Source organism: Rosa chinensis, chromosome 7 (genome assembly GCF_002994745.2).
Source record: "Rosa chinensis cultivar Old Blush chromosome 7, RchiOBHm-V2, whole genome shotgun sequence".
NCBI lineage: Eukaryota > Viridiplantae > Streptophyta > Magnoliopsida > Rosales > Rosaceae > Rosa > Rosa chinensis.
Genome location: NC_037094.1, coordinates 15,078,518 through 15,103,979, shown reverse-complemented (window position 1 = coordinate 15,103,979; position 25,462 = coordinate 15,078,518). Strand labels below are relative to the sequence as shown.

Genomic DNA, 25,462 nt, shown 5'->3' with positions numbered 1-25,462 from the left:
ACTAATTTTAGAAACTGATGATAAACTTCTCAGTTTTTAGCAGACAAATGACCCTGAACCTGCAGCCTCACCACGGTGTTTCGGTACCTCGAATTTCCATAACAAGAACTGAAGATCTTTTGTATCCAAAAAAAAAAATGAAGATCTTTTAGATCTTCTTTAACGGATAACCAGCAAGTGGTTTGAGAACATAGGTCAGTTCCTAAACCCGAAACAACCAACTTCTATTGGCGTCACTCTCGTTGACAACAATTTTCAGGGTTACTGAATTCTACAATAGAAGATGAAATCACGGAATCACCGTTTCAGAGTTTGCACAAACGGATTCTGATAAAAGAAAACATGTGCTGTCGGCAAATGGGTTCAGATATTCCAAAAGAGAAACTCTAAAGCAGAAATGTGGGTCAAATATAAACGCCCACAGACACTATCAATTAGGAGTCCGCTACCATTATTTATGTCACATGTCACCAATCACTCCTGTCTAGTTCTATTGTAAACTTATATCACAGAGTAAAAGTGTAAAACACCGACATTAACATCCAAAAGTTGACTTCAATGTGATTTTTCACCATCCATACTTGAATGCGCAGCTTCTGAGCTTCAATTCCAGGTACCATGTACAAAAAACATCCTTAGACCTGGCTCAGTCATCATCTAAGTACTTTCTCCAATCTAAAAACCCAAAATTTGTCCGTAAGTTGAAGCCATTGTGGCATTAGTTGGCGCGCATACTCCGTTAACTCACACCCGGCTGTATCATAGGGAAGAAAGACCAATTCTTTGATTGCCCATTCTCGTTCGAAACAACCTTCTCATTCGCCCACCAGTCAGTGCTGATATTAGAGGTGCCAGAATCTCCTCCATCTGCATTGTCGAAATTGAATTCCTTAGCAGAACCAAGTGTGATGGATCGCTCCTTCTGATGCCGGTGGAATGCCTCCTCCCCATCTCCTCCTACAGCCTTTTCTGATGATTCATTGGATGTGTCAACAACAGGGCACTCCTGACTACTACTCACTTCTTGACTAGGAACTTCTTCTCCTTCAGCCTTTTCTGTACATTGTAGAGATGTTGATACAGCTTCAGCTAATGCTAGTGGCTTCTTGTCCACACATCTTACAACTTCTTCATCACTTAACTCAAACGAGACTCTATGACCGATGGAAACATCATCATTTCTGCGTCGACTGTTTGATCCTGCATTGAATACACCTTCAGGGGTATGCGGTTTTAGAGTAAAACCATCGGAAGATGTAGACTTTGCAGCATCAGGAGTCACAGAACCAGAACATAGTCTTGAACCCCAATCACGGTTGAAGAGAATTTCAAGGTTCAAGAGTTTAGGAGCTTCACCTGTTCGGAACTCCAGGAAGTGACGACCACCAGAAGTAAACTCACTGTCAAGGAAAGGAGAAGAAGTACCAGAGCCAGAGATACCTGAGCTTGGTGATATAAGCTGACCAACTGGGCTTCCAGGGTACAGTTGGTAAGACTGAAATTCATAGTGAGATAATGGGTATCTCTGACCACCTTCACCATTCCTAAAGTTAGGATCAAGCAGCTGAGCAAATGGAACCTCAGGTGACGAAGGTGTAGTCAAGTGAACAGACTCGGCAGGAGGAGTGAATGGAGCAGTTGATGGTTCAGTAGTAAAGGTTGAGAAAACGGGAGGTGAGACCAACTGGGTTTCGTGAGCATAAGGACCAATGGCAAATATCGATGCAGGCCCGGGGGAGTACATACTAGCAGAAATAAAAGATTTAAAACCAGCTGGCGATTGCATGGCAGAAGGAGGTTCTGACTGAAGAAATGAAGCAGGAGAGGACGGAGGTGCAACAAAGGGAAGTACAATGGAAGGTGCTTGGGTTGGATTTTCGGCTCTAGAGTCATCACCTCCGGAGGAACTTGTTTCTGGGAGAATGACAGCATGTCCAATTCTCTTCCTATGTCTTTGAAAGCCGAAACACCAATAGACACTCCAGCCTTTGGCCCATCTTCTCTTCTGCATTTAACCAAAGCTCGTTACTATAACAGACACTTAATATCAGAAGGACAACACCAATTCTCTTTGGACAGTAATCTGAGAAACCAAAAGAAACTGATAATGAAAAAGATTTAAAGTCAACTACATTAGATCAGTTCAAGATGCCAAATACAAATGGTTGTCCAGTCACCACACAACAATTTCAAGTCTCAATTTAAAGTGACCATCGCTAAGCATTTGGTGTCCCCTTTTCACTTTCTACCCCAACTAGACTACCTCTATCAACAATAGAAAATGCAAGTCCACATTTTCACCTTTAACTCATCCACGCATAATTTCTTCTTTTCTTTTTCTTCAACCATAGCCTTCCCCAGCAGTCAACGATTAATGATTCCAATTCAAAGCTAAGCTGAGACCTCCGGGGTTAATACCAAAGATTACTCCATTTAATTGATCCTGCCTCCCTCCACCATGACAAATTTTCCTTCTTAAGTTTCTTTCTCTCGGTCCAAAGTAAAAGCAACACCAAAAGAAAATCACTCCAGTACTTCCAGGGAAAGTTTCTCACATTTATTAGATTCAAAAGGGGTTCATCAAGACTCAGATTTAGTTAGTCATTCAAAGCTACATACAGTTAGTTACATAAAGCAAGTCAACTCGCAACAAGAAAAAAAAAAAACAACCCATCAAAGTTTTCACTTTTACAAGCACTTCACACTTTTCCAAATCACAATTTGCCTAACATGAAGCTACAGTTGAATTAAGCACAATCCAAAATATCTCTACCCAAAAACAACAACCCACAATCAAATCAAATTCCAAAAAGCTAAGATTTACGGAACACTGTAGGATCCTAAAAAACACAAAAAGAAAAAAAAATGGAGAAAACCCCAAAATCACAACCACACCAAGATTTGAGCTACCCAAATTAGCATGCTTCAAGTCAATGATTACCAAAAAGACCAAATCTTTGAGAAAAATTACCTGCACGGTGGCTTGAGGAACACGGCTCTCGGCCGCCGCGATCGCCGAAGCAGCTGCGTTGATAGTATCCAAAGCGTTGCTCCCACTTCTGGACTCTCCGCCGTTCACTCCTCTCACCATCATCGTCGTCGCCGCCGCCGTTTCACTCCTTCACGGAAAGGCGTCGCCTTTCATTGGAATCTCACCGGAAAACGTCGAATTTCGCCGGGAAAATTGAGCAGAAAACGAAAGATGCAATCTTTTCTTCTTCTTTTTCTGGTTTTTGGAGAGAGAGAGAGATGAAGAATTTGAGATGGAAATGGAAAAATGAAAATCAAATCTTTGTGGGGGATTGAATATTGGCGTCCGCGTGTGTTATATGAATTCTGTGTCTGTATGTATATTTATATTATTTACTATTTTGGGGTGGACTACCTTTTGGGGTCAAACACGGCAAAGCTTAAGGGTTTATAATCTCAATTATATCACACATTAAGGATTCTCAAGATTACTGAAATGCCCCTGGTTGGGAAGTTGGTGGGTTTTCTTTCTTCTCATCCAAGTCATGTTTTCTCTTGTTTCTCACCATTATCGTATCCATGTTTTGAACGGAATTCTCTTGCGAAATCAAGTATGTAATAAATGAAGTGGTCGAGAGAGATACTCAGTTGCTTTTTAGTAATGAAAATGACAGAATAACATTTACTTGCTGAATGAGTTACGGCCAATAGAGAAAGCGACGTACAGAAATAGAATGCGCGACTTGCAGAAATAAGTGTTACTATTTCGAGCTTAATGTCATAAAAGTCATCATTAGGTCTGTTTGCATCAAGTTGACATAAATGACTTTTTGTCCAACCTGAGCGGTGAATGATGGTTTTTTTTTTATTAAAAATGTAACTCTAAATAAGTACATATTTAATGATGTAAAACATAGAATTATGAAGTGAGATTTGTGTCGTTTTTTGTTTTTTATTCAAGAAATGTCATCTAAATTTTAGGTATCTGCCACTCCATTTGCCACTTGTAGTGGTATGGTGACTAATGTGGGACTCTCATCAAAACAGAACATGATCTTAGTAGCAATTGCCAATTGGGGGTGGATGAGGGTGTTTTGGTCAATTCGCCGTACAACAAGGGACAATTAGTGATGGTGTTAGTTGGGGGTTTTGATTAATATTAAGAGAGAGGGAAGAGTCTTTGTCTAAACGTGGCAGTGCTGCACGTGTGGGTGGGGGAGGGGGCAGGGGATTGGGGCCCATGCCATCCTAAGTTTTCTCTGATGGCTTTTGAGTGGAGCCCACGTCCGCAACAAATTCTCCCCCTTTACCCGCCACTTTGAACTAGCTTGCACGGTTGGTACACCCCCCTCACTTACCTCTTAGGTCTTGTCTCTATATTTCTGTTTTAGTAAAAAGTAAAAACTCCAAATAGTAACTGAACTATTATGAAATATATTTTTAAGTATTTATAATTCTTTTTACTATAAATGGTATGTGCATATTACCAAATATATTACTTCTGTGATATGTACTTTTTTTTATAAAAACTTTAATTTTACTTACTTGGAATAGAAAATAATCATGAATCGGAGACAAGTGGAATGGGAGAAAAAAGGAATCGGTATTGATTCTGGAGGAATGATTCCTAAACCCATCTCCCCCCTTCGTAATCGAATTCCTGAATATTCAGGAATCGATTCCTGATAAATAGGTGGGGCCTACACCAATTCCGATTCATTCATGTGTTAGTAAACACAGGAATTCTTTTACCTGGAATCATTCTGATTCCTTTATGTGTTAGTAAACACAGGAGTGTTTTTACTCCGTAATCATTCCATTACATTCCAAGTAAGTAAACGTACCCTAAATATTACTCAAACTATTGCACAATATATTTTTTGGTATTTGTAATTTTTTTTTTTACCCAAAATGATACCTCAAGTATTGCGCCTTTACTATTTTTTTATAAATAGGTTGAAACAATATAAGTTTTTGTATAAAAAAAATCTAATATATAAAACTATTTATTTTTAGCTAAAAATTTTATCAACAAACGATTTGGGGCAATACTTGAGATGTCATTTGGGGTAAAAAAAAAACATTTTTCAATAATTCGGATACCATTTGAAGTTTTTATTTAAAAAGTACATGCCACGTAAGTGACTTTAACGGAGAAGTTAACAAAGGTACTATATTTGTAACGGTCAAATAATTCAGGTACTATTTGGGATAAAAAAAAATTCGTAGGTACTAAAAAATATCTTTCGCAGTAGTTCAAGTACAATTTGAAGTTTTTACCCTTTTTATTTCTATTTCTAATGTCTTAAAACTCTGAAAATTCTTTCGTGCACGGCAGTATAAATGATCCATCACTTAATAACTGTGCTCCGCTCTTAATATTTAATTATTTATAGTCAATATTTTTATTTAATAACCAAAAAGTGCATTTGATGTTATCCAGCCGTCCATTCGTGTTGATGTAATCGCATGTTGGTGCTCTAAATCTCTCCTCTTAAAACCCACTGCTTTCTCACCTAGCAAAAAAGCTTTTAAAGGCCATTTTCAATATGATAACGAGTAAAAACGATTGCCTTCATTAACGTTCTTTAAATCTACAAGTATATGTCAATCATATGTTTTCTTATTTAAAGCGTTGAAATATACTAGTTGTTTCATACTGATCTCTACATTAAACTCGTTATGATTTCATATTCTGAGTTTCCTTGAAATTCACGTTCTAATTTCTAAGTTTCCTTAATTGTAAGCTTTCTTTTTCAACACCATGTGTTGTGTGAAAAGCATAATCACCGATACTCTCTTGAGAGGACCCATACTTCATACTTATTTTTAGTAGGCAGCTAGGCATCATGTTCACAGCCACATGCTTTAGAGGGAATAGAGATTATTCATGTGTTTATCTAAAAGTGAACTTCATCGCTATCTACTCATTACCATGTTCTATTTCCTTCCATATGAGTTGAATAAGCAAATTTGCAATCACAATCAAAATGGGTCTGATTCTATTTTATGATGCCTAAACTCAGCAATTAACTTTAAGTAGTTACAGTGATGGGCTTACTTTTGACTCTTAAGAACATTAATCATGATCAACTCATTAAACGTTTTCACAATTATTGCCTTCACGAGTTAACCCCTTTACCTTTTGGACTTGGTCAAAACAGAGTAAAAAATAAAAAAAACCTCGTTCTGAGTTTGGATCCTTTGCAATATAATCTTAAATCCTATGATATAGACATTTCTAGGTCCGTTGAAAATGATGCATTCAATCCCTATTTCAATCCAAATCCATTAGCTTAATAGTTTTTCTCCTTATTTGAATGGTATTTTGCTCAGCTTTTCCTTTCCATTTTACTTTGTTAGGCAAAATATCTACTGCTGTGGCGTAACCTACACAAATGTTGAGTAAACAACAATTGCAAAACAACATTCTATACCTAGAAGTTATGGTCAGCTTATCCATTTGTTGATCCAGAAAAGGACTCCAGCCTAACTTAGGTAAGGTGGTCTGACTTTCTATTATGACTCTGGCATGGTTTCTTCCAGGAACCTAATACAGAAAGACTGGCAGCTACCTTTGTTGGAGGGCAACTCTCAGTCGTTGATACATGAAGGTTCTGTTTCCATACTGACGAAAGCCGATATTCCAATCTTTGTTCCACATCATATTGGCCAAGTGAAAAGAAAAACAGTTCTACACGAATTTTAGAAAGAGCAAGGAATATTATATCCCACTAGAGTGGTCTGCGTATCCAGTATTTATGTCGTACTTAACATCTTGGTGAGATACCCCTTCCATCATAACAAGTAGATAGGTATTTATTTCTACGGAACTAAAAGTCTAAAACTCGAGAATGAAACACATGTATGTGATTTCTCCGAATTCAAGCAGCCAAGCTCTTTGAAGCAATCTCAAACACGTTTTCTGAAAGTCCATTGGTGGACAATATCTTCTCCAGCTGTGCCTGCAACCACCAAACGGCAGTTATATTACTATGCTGCTCCGGTATGGAAAAGGAACAATGCTTAGGTATGCACAGTATATGAACATTGTGAGTTGCAGTACGAAAAACAAAGGAATACCCAACAACAAAAGAGGATTAATTGTTACCTTGGCAAGGTTTTGCCGGGTTACATCAAAGCGCTTCCACCTTGAGAAGGCTGACACCATGCGGGAGGCCACCTGCATTTAATGATCAAGAACATTATTAGCAATGAATATTATATTCCACCAACCAACCAATTTATGATTAAAAAAAAAAATCTCTGAAAGGACCTGAGGATTTATTTTATCTAATTCAGTCACGATTTCTCCCAAAAACTTGTAGCCTGATCCATCCTTCCCATGAAAGTTCACAGGAGAACTACAGAAACCCCCAATCAGTGAGTACACCTTGTTTGGATTACGCAAGTCAAATGCTGGGTGGCTTAAGAGCTTCCGCACATTCTCAACATTACCGGGAATGTCAGACGCAGCTTGAAGTGCAAACCATTTATTCACAACCTGAAGAGAGCAATACAAATTTTAAAACAAGAGAAATGGAGAAGCTTTATTTACACAACCGAGAGAAGTGGAAAAACTGTAGGAAGGATTGAAAATACAAACATATTGAACAATAAAAGAACACATATTGAACAATAAAAGAACGCAGGCACACTGAACAACAAAACAATTGTGGGTAGTATTGGGAGCACTTTAGATCCTTTGAAGAGGGAGGGAGGGAGGGTGGGAAGGAGTTGGGGAAGGAGTTTTACCAAAAAGTCATCCTGCCACTTGCTATAGAAGTCAGCCAGAACATCATCACGAGCTTTACCAGGATTTTGGGCTATGGCCGCCAAAGCTGCAAACTGATCGGTCATGTTTGTGGCAGCCTTATACTCATGTAGCACAAGCTCAGTGCATGTTGAATCTTCAAGGGAGGCAAGATATGCTATAAATGAAACAAAATAGTCAGTTCATTAAAAGTTCAACTTCACCAATACTGAATAAAATCATCTTACAAAAGAATATAACAGACCAAGAGCAATATTCTTCAGAGCACGTCTGGCCAGATTAGGGTGGTCAAACACGTACTCTTCTGAGCTCCTGTTGTTCTCAACCTGTGAATCATACATAGTTCAAGTTCATTTCTGTATAGATTACATTTAAAAGTAAAAAAAGCACATAGCAGTAATTGCTCTATAAATGATCAAGTAAATCCTCAAAATATTAGCTTACTGTGCGAAGAAGCTCTGCTTTCAGTTCATTTGCAAGCTGCTTCTTTATAAAAGTTCGAACAGCATGAGCAGCATCAGGATCTGCAACTTCCATGATATCCATTATCTCTACTTCGCCAGGCAGAGTTATTGCTTTTGCAACAAATTCCTAGTAAACCAAAGCAATAAAGTTAAATAATCTATTAATTCTCCCAAAGTCCCAAATTACATTTGAAAAGAGAAAAATAATAATGGCACCATCCATACTTTATCCAAGCTAGAGTCGGATAGTATGCTTTTGAGCCCATGCAGAAACTTAGGATTCAAGACCAAAGGTTTGTTTTGTTGAAAATCAGCAACCAAACTTAGCATCAACTTACGCGCCAGCACTTGTCCCGCCTCCCAGCTACAATACAAATTTGAAAATGTAAAGTTCTCATTCAGGGGTTTCAACTAATCATAAGAGAGTTTTGAGGTATTAAAAGACAAACCGATTGAATCCATCTGAATCATAAGCGAGGAGTAAATAGAGATCATCATCAGTGAGATCAGTTTCCAGACGAATAGGTGCACTATAGCCGCGTAGTAGAGATGGAATGGGCCGCTCAGATACATCAGAGAAGACAAACTCTTCTTCTTTCTGCATAGGAAAGTACAACTGTTATATAATATGCGAACATCGATCAGCAAGAACTTTCCTTGGCTATATCTCAAAACAGGTAGCAGGCCGTATCTCAGTTCTCAATACAAGCACTTAGGAAAGTTGGTGTATATTAGAATTCAATTTTACACTACAATACCCGCATCTTTTCCCACAATATATACCATCTGGTAAATTGGTGTTGAAAAGTTCACCTACTCTAACAACAGCAGTAGCAGCAATTGTCATTTTTTATTTAACTGGTTAACTTTGAGTGAAGAATACAAATAGGATGTTGACACACCAAAAAAAAAGAGTAAGAAATGGTCTAGCTACTATTAGAGATTAATTGCCAATCAAAGATAAGTTTTGGTATATGTAGCCTCCAAAGGCAAAAGAAACCAAAAACCAACCAAAACCCTGCCTGACATTAGTACCAACACAATATGGTATCAACCAAAATATTAGATTGAAGGAAGCATAGGTTCACATGGGAAATTTGAACCGACCTTCGTTACTCTAAGAACTGTTGTGTAGACTGGCTGACCATTGCTAGCAATATATTGCAATGTCCCATCATGATACACAGAGGAGAGCGAAATCTCCTTGCCAGTTGAATCAAGCAAACCTACTGCCACTGGAATGAACATAGGTTCTTTAACAGGCTGCCCTGGAGTTGGTGGTACCTCTTGACTGATCATGTCCACATTCCAACACAGCTAGTTATCAATTCCACCAAATAAAAGAGAAAGATAAAGCAAAACACAAAAAATTAGACCGCAATTACATACCTAAATTTCAAAGAAAAAGTACGGGCTTCAGCGTTGTAAGACGATGCAACTTTGACAACAGGGGTCCCAGCCTGGGAGTACCTGCAGTTTAGTTACACTAAGATGTCAGTATTAAAACCATCAAAAGGAAACACAAAAAAAGTGAAAGAGATGTATACCATTGTAAGAAGTTAGCAAAATCTGCATTGTTGGCATCTCGCATGGCAGCAAAAAAGTCTTCACAGGTTACAGCTTGTCCATCATGTCTCTTGAAGTAAAGATCCATACCCTGAATAGGGAGAACTCGTATAAACTGACAATGCAAAATGGGGATCTCTAATCATTCAAGAACCAGTCTTAGACATATCTTCTATGTTACCTTTCGGAATCCTTCAGTCCCGAGTAAGGTTTTGTACATCCTGACCACTTCAGCTCCCTGATAAAATTGGATCATAAGAATAAATCATTATAATACTGACACTAGATTTTTCTGTCTGCAAGAGAGAGAGAGAGAGAGAGAGAGAGAGAGAGAGCCAAACCTTTTCATACACCTGTTAGGTAAAAACGGAACAACAAAGGATAATTAGAAACCTTGTTCATGGATTATAGAAAAAGAGATAAAAAAAATAAACATACGGTTGCAAATCCCTACCGTCACTGCATGTAGAAGTCAGCAATGGCCCACAAGTTGAATCATATCCAACGTGATTGCACAAGGAACCAAATATATCAACAATGAGATCACAAGTCCTATGGCATTCAGGAAAAATAAATGTATACGGCTCTACTCTAAACAAATGTTTGGAGGAAAAATGAACATGCCTGTATAGAAGTTATCCATCTGCAAGAAAAGAAAACAATGTGAATACGCGTTCAAAGACAGTAGTTAGAAAAGTATGAGAATAATCTACCAACTATAGATTGAGTGCTACCAAATAAAAGATGATATCTGACCTTGATGTAAGAATGTGGCCGCACAGGATGAGCCATGGGACCAGCATCCTAAAAGACCAAAAAAACATATATCAGCACTGAAATGTGGCACAGTATCCAGTTAGAGCATCTAATGCACACCCAACTCTGGGCTCACAACTTACGAAAACTCAGTAATATAGTATGCACAAAATAAAGTCTCAATTAGAAGTTGTAGAAACACAAAATCAAAAGGTACCTGTGGAAACTGATAAGTTCTGAGTTTGGAAACATCACCAATCCGCTTTACAGTGCGACTACCCATATCAGATGAAAATTCCTACATATAAATAAAGATCATAAATGAGCAATAATCCATATGTCAAAGGATCAAGCTATAAGGTTATAAATGTCACCAAGTGCCTTACGGAAAGAGTTAAAAAGTTATACCTGATCACGGAACACAGTAAGACCCTCCTTCAGGCTGAGCTGAAACCAGTCACGACATGTCACTCTGCAGTTTATATAAGAGAAATAATTAGCTCCCATATTCTTCGTTAAAATAAAAAATAAAAAAGATTCCTGTTCAGTACATGGCTACATGCTGAACCCACTTTGAACAGATGCAGCTATTTTCAGATTACAGACTTCAATAAGAAACTTAAACGGATATAGAATGTATGTACAGACAAGGTCGAAAGGTCTGAGGATGTAAAAAGAAAAAGGGAAGGAGGCACACAGGACAGGACAGGATGCATTATGCATATCCTCCAAAATAAAATATACTGCACTGTAGATAAACCAACCTGTTGCCAGTCCAGTTATGGAAATACTGCAAAAGATAAAAATTAAAACAAAAAAAGGGTAGAAAAGGATCAGAACTAATTCTATTCCAGGCCATTAATCTTAAATTATCATAGGATGGGACTTTGCAATAAACATACCTCATGGCCAATGACTCCCAAAATGGCAGCATAATCTCCATCAGAAGCAGTTTCTGGAGATGCCAAGACAAGTTTGGAATTGAAGATCTGTAGAGTTTCAATTCAATTATTATAAACTTAATGGAATATATGGAACTGATCCATTGTGACAAGGCTACATTATTAAAGAAAACTTACATTCAAGCTCTTGTTTTCCATAGCTCCCCTAATAATTGAACAAGGATCAAAAGGAAAACATCAGTAATTACACGATCGAAAACGGTGAACTTAGGGAAATGAACATTAGCCACTTTCCATTTTGAAAATCCAACTTTCAAATGCATGCTTAATTAGATGATTAACTATTATCCAGAAAGAAAAATAGCACATACATGTTAAAATCTGGAACAGCTACAATGTTGAAGAGATCCAGGTCATACTCAAGACCAAAAACCTGTGAGGAATAGGCAACACATGTGAGCAGAGTACAATATGCTATGTAATCAAAATATAAATAATAAACCTACGATATTAAAACCAATACTTTTCTTAACATGAAGATACTCACATCCTCATCCCATTTCATAGCCGCCTTTAGTGAATACATGGCATGTGCAGTCTTTGGTACGTCTTGAGCTGGGGTCCAAATCCTCAAGGCCACCGTCCGACCTGATCGAGTAACAAATGTGTCATCTCTACTCTCAAGCTGTCCAGCAACCAAAGCAAACAAGTAGCAGGGTTTCTTGAACGGATCCTCCCAAAGAGCATAATGTTTGTTACCCTGAACCAAAGGCACACAACTAAGATAAATAACAGTACACTTAGAATCTATGTAATTGCTTGCTTCGTAAATGATGTTCACCTCCAGGTCTCCCTGCTCTATGAGATTTCCATTAGACAACAACACTGGGTATAATGATCTATCAGCTTCAATGCGGCATGTATATTTTGCCATTATATCAGGACGGTCCTGTTTCAAATTAAAAACAATCAGTACAGCAGAAGTTGATCAATCTTTTATAACTATGACTGCAGGTATACAATCAATTAAACTTTTCAAACCTGATAGAATGTGATTTTACGAAAACCTTCAGCTTCACACTGAGTACAGAAATTCCCAGATGACTTGTAAAGACCCTACAGTAAAACTAATCTCAGGTTAGGGTAAAAAAGAAACCAATATTAGGAAGAAAAAAATTGTAGATATGATGACAAGCACCTCTAATGATGTGTTCTTCTGGGGATACGTCTCTGTTTCAATTTCTAAAGTAAATGTACCACTAGGTAGTGATTTTATCGTCAGGTGGCGCGAATCCAATTGGTAGTCGTCCTCCTATAAGGGGGGAAAACAGTAAGTATGCTACAAAATATACCCTTTCCCGAAGGTGGGAAGGCAAGAAAAAACAGCACTTTATGACACAGAAATAAGTACATGAAGAATGTATAAAATAGGAAAGTACAGACTGTTGATCTGTGTATATATCTATTAAAAGATGGCAACTTAAACAACCCTTTCTATGCATTGCATTAAGTAAAAGTTCATTCAATAGAATAATAGAAACTACATGCCTTTATATCCTTGCTATTGATGCGAATAGAGAGCAACTTAAGATCTTTCCCGTCCAAGACCAATGGGGAAGAGGAGCCTGTCATAGAGACTGATAATAAGTTCTTCAAAGTCACATGGAACATCATTGAAAAAGATAAGCAATGAAGATTGTTCCAGACAAGTGATAGAATTTTCCAAGAAAGTAGATTTGTTCATATGAACAGGGTGTTCCCAAGATGAGATGAAACAGATACAAATATTCTTGACCAATCAAGTATTAAATGGGAAGAGTGGTCACAAGACTACCTTCAACTCTGGGAAACACAGCTATTTTTGAAGTAACAATTGTTTTCTCCTCACCAAGTGAAAATTTCAAATCCACCTGTAGTAGTAGCTCCATAAGTAGCCGCAAAAAAAATTAAAGAAAAAAAATCAGAATCCAACCAAAGATAGATACTTGATTGGGTATAAGTTTAGCATACCGTGTCAAAGTAGTAATCAGGCATTTTGTAATCCTTCAAAAAGATTTCCTTTGGTGTACCCATTTTAGACTCTTCGACTTGCTCTGGCACAGTTTCTGTGGCAACTGAACAGATTAACCTACTGCTTCCTTGCCTATCTCTCTGAAACGAGTTCAAGAGTTGCATATGACTAACAAACTCATATGAAAGAAAAAAACTACAACATCTGTCTGAAACATAAAATTTGTACTGGTACAACAAACAGATAAATGGACACTGCACTCATAAACATAGGTGTGTACATACAGAAACTACAAGAACAGATAACCAGTTTCCGGTAAAAGCAATGAAACTTACCGGTACTGAAGTATATGGAAAGCGACAATTCCTTCGGCACACAGCCTGAAAACATCAATTATTAAGAGACCTAAGAAATTTGATATAATATGTCATCACTGGAAAATAATACTCTAAACATAAGCAAACAAAAGTAGGAAAAAAAACACACACACACACACACAAACCTCTGAAGTAAGAAAGCGATATCTGGAAACTTGTTTTGCTGAATTCCTCAAGAAACTAACACGGCTGTGACGCTTCAAAATCAAAACAAAAATCCATTTACACAAGCGGACAGACTACAGAAATTATACAATGCAGCCACATGTTCACAAAATGTATCTATACAATCATGCGTGCGCTCTTTTTATACAGAACCAAATACCACATAAACCTGCCATTCTATTCGAAAAGCTGATAAGACATAGCCAAGAAGAGACAATTGACAGTAAAATAAATCTGAAGAGAAGAAAAGGAATCAATGCTAGTAGTCACAACAGAGTGGCACAACTTGCAACCCTTTAACAGATTCCTAGTTGAAAATAAAGAAATATGCTCCAGTCTTATTTAAGAATTCAATTGAGCATCTCAAGGGGCAACAGTGACACTGCTTATAAGTTAGAACCTTTTCACACACACGGAGAATAATAATCACATGTGTTTACTTTCACAGATTGAAAGAAAATAACTCTCAAGAGAAGAAAAAGAAGCAGACTTTGCAACCCTTTAATGGATTCCTAGTTTGAATTTTCTGGGAATCAATACGGCATCTCACACACATCAGTGACACCACTTATACCCTTTCACAGATTCAAACACAAAGCACAGAGACCATTAATCAATGAGAGAAATTGGATAAGAGTAATCACAGGAGCAGATGAGATCAATCCCAGAAGACTGGTCCTCACAAAAGCCGAACTCTTGCATGGCAGAACCAACCGAGCCATTTCAATTCAAAATCCTAAACAAAGCTACTGTAATCCCAATAAAGGTTCCAACTTTAACTGGGAGATGAATACCCAGATGCCTAAAACCCAATAAAGATGCCCTTAAAACCTAGATCAAAAAGACCCAGATAGAAAAAACAGACCCCATTGCTACTTCTTATAAGAATATATGGATAACATAAATTATGGACACCAAAAATCAGAGAAATACTAAACAGAATTTTAAAAAAAAAAATTAAATGGGTTCAATAAAATATGCAGAAGATTTGAGAGAGAAATTGAATGGCTTCTTCCCTATTACCTTGTTTGATTTGATGTGATCAAACTGCAAAGAAAACCCCTGGGTTTTAAAACAAACCTGGATAGATTGATACTTTGATAGTATCAAAATTCAACAAATAATAGGTGCCCATGTCCCACACCAAGCTATTTATTTATAATAATATTTGTCCTTGGGCTCTGGAAATTCGACGATAAACCTTAATTCCCTATCTTAGCAATAGTGTACGATATCCTATTGGCCAATGCTGGGCTGGGTCTGGGTTACTACTTTTGTGACATTATCCAAATGGCTTCATTGGTTTGTGTGCCTCTTGAGATGGGCCGAAACCTTTTCAAAGTTGTGGGATTTGATTCTATTTGCACCCCAAAAATTTGATCAAACCACCCCGTTCCAAAGAAATTGCTCTACAGTTGAGTTTGAATAGGATTCTGTGTATTTGGTGTACTTCCGTGATAGAAATATGAAGAATGTGAATAAGGCAGTTCTTAGTATTCAAGTTTGGCTTCAAAGCAACTAATCAAGCTCGAATTGAGTTCCAACCAAACGTGGACTAAATATATTTGAATCGAGTCAAATTCGAGCACTATTGTTAAGTGTTGGCTACTCACTTTTTAAGTTTTAAATTCCTACTTGGAGGGTTCATGTAGGGAGAAATGTCTAAATAATCTGCCTATTTATCTCCTAAACACCCTATAGCCAAATGTCCCAAAGTTTCTGCTCTATTTAGGTTTTGTTTTGTGTGTTTTAATGGCTAACTAAATCTTTGCATAGATTTGCTTCTGTTCATCTGAGTAGTCAATTTCCTGATAGCATCAAACACACACCGAATTTTTGGGTGAAGGTTTAGACACATTCCTCGGTCACTTTCAACATTGGACAAGCACATATAGGGCTCAATTCAAAAAGGGTCAACATAGCAAAGAAGTTTGGAAATTGACACCTGTATCTAATTATCATATTGCAAGATAAAGTTTAGAGGATTATTAAATACTTAGCTTCTTGAATCTTGACTGCTTGCATTATAATATACACTCATTGCAGCTCCTTTTGTCCACATAATTATGAGCTCAAAGTGAATAATTTGACCCAAAAGCTCCTAGGCGTGTTCCTTTTGAGGGATCCTATTGTTGCTACTTATTGGACAAAGTTTGAACCTATATGTTTGGTATTTCATCTTAATAGTAACAGTTTTCCATATTAAAGTGTATTATAGGGGTTAGCTGAGGGTGTATGAATTAACTAATGTTGAAACTTGAAAGTGATAAGACCATTGATCTAGCCAAATTATACAATTCCAAACAACTGAGAGAAGAGACGTTCATAATTTGTACCGCAAATAATTGAAGTGGGATTTCATAATCCTAAAAGACTTAAACATTACTCATCCTTGAAGATGCCTTCTCATTTATTTCTTGAATGCTCACGCCTCAATGAATTTGTTGAATAAGCTATGGCCACCTAGGGCTATACCTCTGTTTATTTGTAAACCTAAAAAGGAACACAGCTAGCATCTTCCTTATTGTAAGAATCATTATTAGTAAATGAATATTGTGCATGTGTTCCAGTGCACTCTTACCTTGCATTTGTAACTTTTGTTTGTAAATTGATATTCTTAGGCTCACAACAGAAAATATAAACTTTATTACTCATCAATAATGTTCTATAACAATAACAAAAGAAATCAAACTTAACGTAACCTAATTGTAATTCATCCTCCAAAAAGAGTTTTAAACATCTGAACTATGTGTGGTTTATCAGGATTTATCGGAAGACCTAAGGTTTTCCTCTTAAACTTTGGGTTTTCTCGGTGTGGGTTGAACGGTCTCGTCCGGCGGCGCCCCTGCTCTGGTGTGGGCCTCTGGTCTCGCCGGTGTACAGTGCCTATTGTCGGACAGGTATTTGGTGTCTGCGAGGTAGTGGAGGCTGAAGCTTTGCAGGCGACTTTCCTCTACCTTGTTTGAGGTCAGCGACTTAGCTAATGATGGTTCCAATCTGGTCAAGGGTACGGTGCGGCTGCGATCTGATCGGGTTGTGCAGACCTTTGTCCGAAACAGGAGTGCCTGGCGCTGGGTGGGATAGCAGAGTTGGTTTACGCCACTGTTGGGTTTGGTTTTCTGTGTTGGGGGTCGACGGGAGGCTGCGGAGCTTGTGGGTTCTCGGAGGAGGTTGTTTCAGGCCGCTTTGTTCTATTGGCGGGGAAGAGGGCTACGATGGTTGGGTTTTGACGTTTGGGGCTTATCACATATCAGATCTGCAGTGGGGTGGAGCGACAAAGCCAACTCTAATCCAGCGACGGCGGCCGTTATTTATGGTCCAGTGACTGAAGCTTAGCGGCGGATTGTGGGTTACAATGCTTTCATTTTGGTTTTTGTTAGGGTTTTGTTTTTTCAGGTACGGTTTTGGTTAGGGTTAATAAGTTCATACTCCTTTGAGGTAGGGTTGTGCTCCTACTCTTTTGAGCTAAGATTGGGTCTATGTGCTATGCCATGTAAATGGTGTCTTTCCCAAGAATGATTTGGTTCAAATCTGGTTTACTATGGTGGTCGATCTGCTGACAAGCGATCCTTTACATGTGGTCTGGTACTTTTTAGACACGGTGTTGAAGAGGATGCAGTCATTTGGCTGTCGACTACGAGGTACTACTGGAACGTTCGGGATCATCGGTTCAAAGTAGCCTTGGTAGGAGGTGTATTGTGGTTAGAGTTTGGGCCCATTGGCCTGATGGTATCTGTAACCGCGTTTTCTTGGGGTTGCGGTTTATGTCCCCCCCCCCCCCCCCCCCAATGTTTGTTTTCGATTGATTGAAAGCAGGGGCAGAGCCATATATAGGCCAGCTTGGGCACTTGCCTAGACTGAGTTTTTCTTGTTTACCTTGATTTATATATGTTGGCTGAAGGAAGCTACCTAAAACATAGCAGAAAATGGCAAAACCATATGAATCTTGCCTTACCTAGGCTGGATTTTTCTTGTTTTCCTTGAATCTTGCCTTACCTAAGAAACTTTTTTGGATCCGCCATTGATTGAAAGTATGTTCTATCTTTCCCTAAAAAAAAAAAAAAAATCAGAGTATCTCGACACAAAAATTGGCCTATCTTTTCAGTGATAATTTGTCGTGGAAAAACTGCTCGTATATATCAAGATAAAAATGCAGAGAGATGGCCCTGCCCTAGCAACCGCGACTTGGTGTTTTTTCCTTATATAAACTTACTACTTACTCGTAACGCTCATAAATGATATCATATAAATTTTATCCACCAAGCTATACACTGCATCTTCTTGGGACAGTTTTGTGATCAGATAGACCAAGGTCTGCACATTATTTGAATGGGGATTTCGTCATTTTGACATCATATTCTGATATTTCCTAGTAGTTGTCTAAGTAGTTGGCAGTGTATCCATCTCGTTTCTCAAAAGTGGACAAATGTATATTAGTTGGGAGTTGATTGGACAAAACGTAGGATGGTGATTGGTGAGAAATTGAATTCCCAAGGCCCCACTCAACCCTCAATTTGCAAGAATAATCCATTGGAAGCTCTATAGTTTGATTAGTGGCACACAAGATTGATTATGTGAAATTGAACCGTTAACTAGTTACAGTTTTCAATTGTTGATTGAATTTAACGGTTGATGTTTGAGGAGCATTAAAGTTATAAAATATTTTAAAAGCTTGAAATTATAAAGATGGTAATATTTGTTCGCTTGTTAGACCATACTGTTGAAACAAATGAACTTAACAAATGCTTCGAATTAAATTAACAGTAACACAACTAACAAGTCAAATTATTCAAAACGGAATCGATAATATTTTATTAAAAAACTATACCAAGCATTGAATAGTATTATAATACAATAGTCATGTCTACATACTTGTGCTGTGTAAACACAAGCTGTCTACAATCTGTGGGGGGCTGGGGGCAATGTGCATTTGTGGATTTGTGTTCAACACCATTTCAAACTCCCCATCCTTTCATTTGTATTCTCAAGTATATGCAGGTGTTGCAACCTAAGCCGTTGATTGAGTGGACAATGATGAGGTTGAAGAGATCAGAGCTGTCCATTCGGGTGTGATAGCCTCACATGAAAGCATGTGCTCGCAGCAAGTGCCAAAAGAGTGTTTTGGACCGATTTTGAAAGGGCCAAATCCAAATTGATTTGAAGTCAACGGAATAGTCCTTTGATGGATAAAGAGAGCTGTTTAGGCTAGCCTACTCCATTTAATGTCATTCATGGAGCAGAGAGATGTTCTAAACCTGTGCTTCTCATCACCAAACGATCAAAATGTTTCACTTTAAATTTATACTGTGTTTCACGTATCGTCCTCATCGATGAGGTTAAAATGTAATTTAGCCACGACATTCGTACACAATAATTCGGCATTGTTTAGTACTTATCATATGCCGTTTTAATAAAATAAAATAAAAAGGTGTTTATTGCGGCTCATAGAGAGTAATCGTGGAAAAAGGAAATTGGTCATCAACCTCGTTAAGATTTGGATTCAAAGTATAATTACCCTTTCATTTTCTTTGTTTTGAACCAAAATAATAATTACCATTCATCTCACCAAGATTTGAAGTATCTATAAGAATGTTGGCCATAGATATTATGATGACATACTTCAGTTCTTCCCAATCAGTAGCCAAATTGCCAAACCTGGCAAATATCGGAGGCCATCATGGGCATGCATGTTTTGGAACTATTCGTGTGCACTTGTACCATGCTATGCCGACAGTGATAATGAGATCAGTAGATTTTTTTCTTTCATCAATACATTATTGTTTACAAGAGCAAAACTTTGTTCGAGATTCTTTCTAGTGTTTTGTTTATTGGTAAATGAAGTGAGTGATAATATCATACAGCTACTGTATTGATATTTCGATTCCCTATTCCATTAAGTAAAAGAAGGAAAATTAGTTATCAAGTTTTACAGCAATGATAAAATGGTAGTTCATCTGAATTATCAATAATTTATTAGAAACAAAAATTTAAAAGGTAAATGATAAAATATAAAACTCATTCAATTTGGCGCTCAAAGAATTCAGAGGTTTAAAGTGTGTGAAATCGAGTAAAATAGTATTTAAAAATTTATGAGTTTAGTCCATATCTGAAGTCCTCTCGATTTTTCTATCAACAGCCAAAACAGGCGCAAAAAAAAAAATTTGAATGTAACCTCATTCATTTGGCGTTTTGAGAGTTAGAGTTTATCGTAATTTATGATTCGATTTAAAGTTTATGACCGTAAAACTATTCCGACGGACCTTACAAAACTATGAATTTGTTTTCACAACTCAAATGGCACATGACTCCAAAAACCAAGAGAAGATCCTCAGAACAACTCCATATGACACCAAAAACTAAAAGCAATGATTTACACAATGTTGTCCAAATACAAATCCTCTTGAGTTTCAGGGTCCCTAAAAGATTTGAAAACACCAACACGAAGCAGAGTGACCAAAAATCCAATCCAAAGAGTTAAAAATGTGAACCCAAAACCCCAAAAGCCAGTGGATTTTTCTGAAAAAAAAAAAAAGGAAGAGGGAGGGAACATGGAGCCTACCGGTCATACCTCGTCAGATCTCTTCTTTGGGGCCCATTTTTTTTCCTCACTCCAACGGTGTTCCTTTCCTTTCAGACCACTTCCTCAGTCTCTCAGACACACAGTGACTTTTAGAGAGAGAGTCTCTCTGAGCTTCATTTCATCTCATTTTGATTCGTTAGGCATTGAAAAGAGTGTGCCTTTCTCTCACAGAGTCAGAGTCACCACCACCCAGATTTTTCATTTTTCTTTTTCCTTCTTCCTTTTCTTTCTGGCTCTCAAAAGGTAAGCATTCATTTACTTTCACCATAAATCTTCACTTTGTCTATCTCTGCTGGAAAAAAAAAAAAAAAATCTTCATCTGCCACCAAAATGGTATGGCCTTGAATGCCAATAATTTCGATTGCATTGCCTCAAAACTTCCACCTTCGGATGTAAAAACTTGACCTTTGGCTTAAAAGATAAAGATACTTTCTTTCCCTTCTTTTGCCTTTTTGGTGTTTGAAAATTCATATATAGTTTCTCTTTCCGTAGGCTTTGGTTACTTCATTGCAGAGATTTGTGTTGCCCAAATTTGAACTTCCTCGGATACTCTCCTTCATTCAAGAAGCTGGGTTGTTTGTTTTGAACCCAAAGCATGGATTCTGTGGCTTCATGGCTTAGATTTGAAATCCTGGTTAGTATTCAGATCTGATTTTGTAAAGGAAATCTTTTCCTGTTCCATTCCTTATTGTTCTATTTGAAAAGGGGTTCCTTTGGAACCTCTTTTCTGTATTAAACAGTTGCATTTGGATCTACAGTGCCTAAAAAAACCAGGCTTTGCCAATGCTCTTGTACTTGGTTTCTTTGATTTTACGAAGTGGGTCTCTGTGTGTATAGATGAATAGTTTGTTTCAGTTTGGTTATATGGCTTGTGGAAGCAGAAGCATAAGTTTTTGGAAGTTTTGGCTGCCAGTGTGTCTTTCTGCCTATTTTGGGTATTGACTTTTTGTTCTTGGCTGCTATTGTATGGCTTGAATGTACTTCCCTATAGGGTTGGAAATATGGTGGACAGTAGATTATTTAGTTTGGGAATTTGTTCTAGTTAAGCATATACTGTTTATATAGCTCTCCTCCTTGTGTTACTTTGTGTGGGGCTTGAACTTCTATAGTTCAACTGGTATTTTTTTCTGTCATATATGGACTGTTGTTTTCCGGCGTTATAGTTCAATGCACTAGAACCAACATCTGGAAAATGGTATTCAATTTTGTTGCCATTTTAAAGTTGTTTCGATGAGGTTTAGAATTTCGCAACTGATTAGTGCCATGCCTTCCATTTCAGAGTGGCTTTTTATAGCTTACGGTGATGCACTGGATTTGATTTATTTGGGAAGTAGGAGACTTTATAGATATGGATATTGGAGAAGATAGCTCCAGGTCCTGTTCATTAAGGGCCACGACTTTAAGGAATATGTCGTCTTCATCTTCAGCTTTCTTTTCGGCAAATCAGTCGCCGTTCTTCTCCCCAAGATCGCTGTCTTGTCAACCACTATCAGAATCAACAAGGTCTGAGGCCCGATGTGACAGCATTGGTTTAAGTACGGATCCCCTTAGTTCCAGCTCTGGAGTTCCAGACCTTGATTCTCTAGCAAATGTCAGATATGCATTGGCAAACATGTTACAAGCACCAGTTGCTTCTGTTTCAGGCGATTATCAGAAGTTTGACCGCGCATCTTCCTCAACTGGCATTTCTAATAGCATCATATCTAGTCACAGCCATGCCCAGGGCCATGATTATTCCGGGCTAAGAGAGAGGCAGAAAAGGCATGGTAGAAGCTATGGATCCTCATATACACCAGGTCCATTTTCAGTGACCTCTAACAGATTGAGGAGCTGTGATGTTTTCATAGGTTTGCATGGCCGTAAACCTTCTTTGCTTAGATTTGTTAATTGGCTTCGAGTTGAGTTAGAAGTTCAAGGGATGAGTTGCTTTGTATCTGACAGATCTCGATGTCGGAACTCTCGCAAACATGCAATTGTTGAAAGGGCCATGGATGTTTCTTCTTATGGCATTGTTATCCTTACAAAGAAGTCGTTCAGAAATCCATACACCATTGAGGAACTGAGATATTTTTCTAGCAAGAAGAACTTGGTCCCCATATTCTATGACTTGAGCCCTAGTGATTGCCTTGTCAGGGATATAGTTGAGAGGAGAGGAGAGCTATGGGAAAAAAATGGGGGAGAGTTATGGGTTTTGTATGGAGGGCTGGAAAAGGAGTGGAAAGAAGCAGTTCATAGCCTCTCTCGGGTTGATGAGTGGAAGTTGGAAGCTCAGGATGGTAATTGGAGAGATTGTATATTAAGGGCTGTCACATTATTAGCAATTAGATTAGGGCGGAGAAGTGTGGTAGATAGGTTGACCAAGTGGAGAGAGCAGGTGGAGAAAGATGAGTTCCCTTTCCCTCGAAATGAGAATTTTGTTGGTAGGAAGAAGGAGCTGTCAGAGCTGGAATTCATTCTTTTTGGCGATGTCACAGGAGATGCAGAAAGAGATTATTTTGAGCTTAAGGCTAGACCTAGGCGAAAGAACTTGACAATTGGATGGGGTAAGAGCAGTTCATATGAGGAGAGGCGGAGGGAACGGAAATTGGAAATTAATAGCAGAAAAGGAAAAGAACCGGTTGTATGGAAGGAGTCAGAAAAAGAAATTGAGATGCAAAGCACCGAGCTTCCTCAAAGAAAACACCAATCAAAGCACAAAGGTGGCGGAAGAAATGCTAGAAGAAAAAGATCAACAAAGATTGTGTATGGGAAGGGGATTGCTTGTGTATCTGGTGACTCCGGAATTGGCAAGACAGAGCTTCTTCTTGAATTTGCTTATAGATATCACCAGAGGTACAAAATGGTTTTATGGATAGGAGGGGAAAGCAGATATATTAGACAGAACTATCTGAATCTCTGGTCATTTCTTGAAGTGGATGTTGGGGTTGAGAATTGCACAGACAAAAACAGAATTAAAAGCTTTGAAGAGCAGGAAGAGGCGGCCATATCTCGAGTACGCAGAGAGCTAATGAGAAACATACCCTTTTTGGTAGTGATTGATAATTTGGAAAGTGAAAAGGATTGGTGGGATCACAAACTTGTTATGGATCTTCTTCCTCGTTTTGGTGGTGAGACGCACATAATAATATCCACACGCCTTCCTTCTTTGATGAATTTGGAGCCATTGAAACTTCCATACTTATCTGGGGCTGAGGCAATGATACTAATGAAGGGAAGTGAAAGAGAATACACAAACACAGAAGAAGATGATTTACGGACTATTGAGGAGAAATTGGGACGCTCTACTTTAGGACTTGCAATTGTCGGTTCAATATTGTCTGAGCTGCCCATAACTCCTTGTAAACTATTGGAGACCACCAGTAGAATGCCCTTAAAAGATTTGTCATGGAGTGACAGGGAAACTCAATCACTGAGACGAAACACTTTCCTTCTTCAACTCTTTGAGGTGTGTTTCTCGATTTTTGATCATGCAGATGGACCAAGAAGCTTGGCAACCAGAATGGTCCAGGCAAGTAGTTGGTTTGCACCATCCTCAATTCCAGTTTCGTTATTGGCTCTGGCTGCTCACAAGATACCAGAAAAGCACCAAGCCACTTGGTTATGGAGACAGTTGGTGCATTCTTTAACTTGTGGTTTTACTTCATCATACACCAAAAGATCAGAAGCAGAAGCGACTTCCATGTTGTTAAGGTTCAACATTGCCAGAAGCAGTACCAAACCTGACCATATCCATATTCATGAACTCGTCAAGCTATATGCTCACAAGAGAGGAGTCACCGGAGTCCCACAAGCTGTGGTTCAAGCTGTCATCAGCCGCGGATCAATAACTCAACATTCAGATCATATCTGGGCAGCATGTTTCTTGATATTTGGATTTAGCCATGACCTTAAAGTCGTTGACATTAAGGTGCCGGATCTATTGTTCCTTGTCAAAGAAGTTGTCTTGCCTCTTGCAATCCGAACATTCATCACATTCTCTCGTTGCAAGGCCGCTTTAGAACTCCTCCGCCTATGCACTAATGCCCTCGAAGCAGCAGGAGAAGCATTGCAAGCCCCGGTTGAGAAATGGCTGGTGAAATCACTTTGTTGGCGGCCCATCCAGACCAGTGCTCAGTTAAATCCCTACCTTTGGCATGAGGTTGCACTGTCAAGAGCCACATTGCTAGAAACCAGGGCAAAGCTAATGCTAAGAGGGGGACAATTCGACATAAGTGACGATCTAATTAGGAAAGCCATTTTCATTAGAAGCTCGATTTCTGGTGAAGATCACCCGGATACCATTGCTGCTTCAGAAACTCTTACCAAAATCACCAGGCTTCTTGCAAATGTTCAAATTCTTACTTCTCCATAAATCCCCCCATATTTTTTCTGTAAGCAGTTTTACTCTAGAATTCATACAAAAGTCTGAAATAAAACAGTTGTATACCATCCAGAGGGAGATTTCCTATACCAGCTTCTGAAAGAGATTCCATTTCTATTGCACTTTCATGACTTTATTTTTTTATTTTTTATTTTAGGAAAAAAGAAAAAAGATTTTGTCTTTGAGGACCAGAGGTACTATTTTCAATGATGCAATAAATTGAAATATATATGGGAAGATGAACAATTGGTCCAATCACTGACATTACACCAGTACAGTCTTAGTTGTCAAAATTGGACACAAATCCATCAGCTTTTAGTTCCAAGAAGATTGATTGATTGATTTGCCAAAATGGGCCCACTGTAGAGCTATACAACTGTGTACTTGTTTCTCAGAAGAACAGAGAAAAAAGAAAAGATGTACTTGACCTCTCAGTTTTAACTGTATGATGTGACATGGTCTTTTGCTGTTTCACCCAAGTTGGGGGGATCTTAAAAGACTAAAGAGGTTAAAAGTGCAGGAAGGATGATTGGGATC

General features: G+C 38.3%; 3 protein-coding genes across 9 annotated transcripts; 1 reads left to right on the top strand and 2 right to left on the bottom strand.

Annotated features, from left to right (window-relative positions):
• Window positions 1-242: 242 nt before the first annotated feature.
• LOC112176738 lies at window positions 243-3,353 on the bottom strand. Its single transcript, XM_024314796.2, has 2 exons — window positions 2,972-3,353; window positions 243-2,005 (listed from the first exon to the last, which is right to left on the bottom strand). Exons 1-2 carry the CDS (start codon window positions 3,092-3,094, stop codon window positions 740-742), a joined length of 1,389 nt encoding a protein of 462 aa, XP_024170564.1. The 5' UTR covers window positions 3,095-3,353; the 3' UTR covers window positions 243-739.
• Window positions 3,354-6,647: 3,294 nt separating this feature from the next.
• On the bottom strand, window positions 6,648-15,160 carry LOC112176769 (puromycin-sensitive aminopeptidase). Of its 5 annotated transcripts, none has more exons than XM_024314845.2 (32): window positions 15,009-15,160; window positions 13,946-14,017; window positions 13,779-13,848; window positions 13,443-13,583; window positions 13,267-13,342; window positions 12,981-13,057; window positions 12,631-12,744; window positions 12,474-12,548; window positions 12,274-12,381; window positions 11,980-12,192; window positions 11,804-11,865; window positions 11,610-11,637; window positions 11,433-11,519; window positions 11,295-11,320; window positions 10,939-11,002; window positions 10,748-10,828; window positions 10,531-10,578; window positions 10,399-10,417; window positions 10,229-10,233; window positions 10,116-10,127; window positions 9,956-10,012; window positions 9,756-9,865; window positions 9,598-9,678; window positions 9,316-9,499; window positions 8,658-8,806; window positions 8,434-8,572; window positions 8,189-8,335; window positions 7,989-8,070; window positions 7,726-7,901; window positions 7,247-7,474; window positions 7,082-7,153; window positions 6,648-6,935 (listed from the first exon to the last, which is right to left on the bottom strand). In XM_024314845.2, exons 4-32 carry the CDS (start codon window positions 13,503-13,505, stop codon window positions 6,855-6,857), a joined length of 2,664 nt encoding a protein of 887 aa, XP_024170613.1. In that variant the 5' UTR covers window positions 13,506-13,583; window positions 13,779-13,848; window positions 13,946-14,017; window positions 15,009-15,160; the 3' UTR covers window positions 6,648-6,854. The 5 variants fall into 5 exon arrangements, with proteins under 5 accessions (XP_024170613.1, XP_024170612.1, XP_024170615.1 ...); XM_024314844.2 differs by having other exon boundaries at window positions 13,779-13,823; XM_024314847.2 differs by having other exon boundaries at window positions 13,779-13,833; window positions 13,944-14,017; window positions 15,009-15,081.
• Window positions 15,161-20,631: 5,471 nt separating this feature from the next.
• On the top strand, window positions 20,632-25,053 carry LOC112180697. Of its 3 annotated transcripts, none has more exons than XM_024319258.2 (3): window positions 20,632-20,808; window positions 21,058-21,199; window positions 21,845-25,053. In XM_024319258.2, exon 3 carries the CDS (start codon window positions 21,914-21,916, stop codon window positions 24,914-24,916), a length of 3,003 nt encoding a protein of 1,000 aa, XP_024175026.1. In that variant the 5' UTR covers window positions 20,632-20,808; window positions 21,058-21,199; window positions 21,845-21,913; the 3' UTR covers window positions 24,917-25,053. The 3 variants fall into 3 exon arrangements, with proteins under 3 accessions (XP_024175026.1, XP_040367644.1, XP_024175027.1); XM_040511710.1 differs by lacking the exon at window positions 20,632-20,808 and adding an exon at window positions 20,826-20,957; XM_024319259.2 differs by lacking the exon at window positions 20,632-20,808 and having other exon boundaries at window positions 20,964-21,199.
• The last annotated feature ends 409 nt before the right edge of the window (window positions 25,054-25,462 follow it).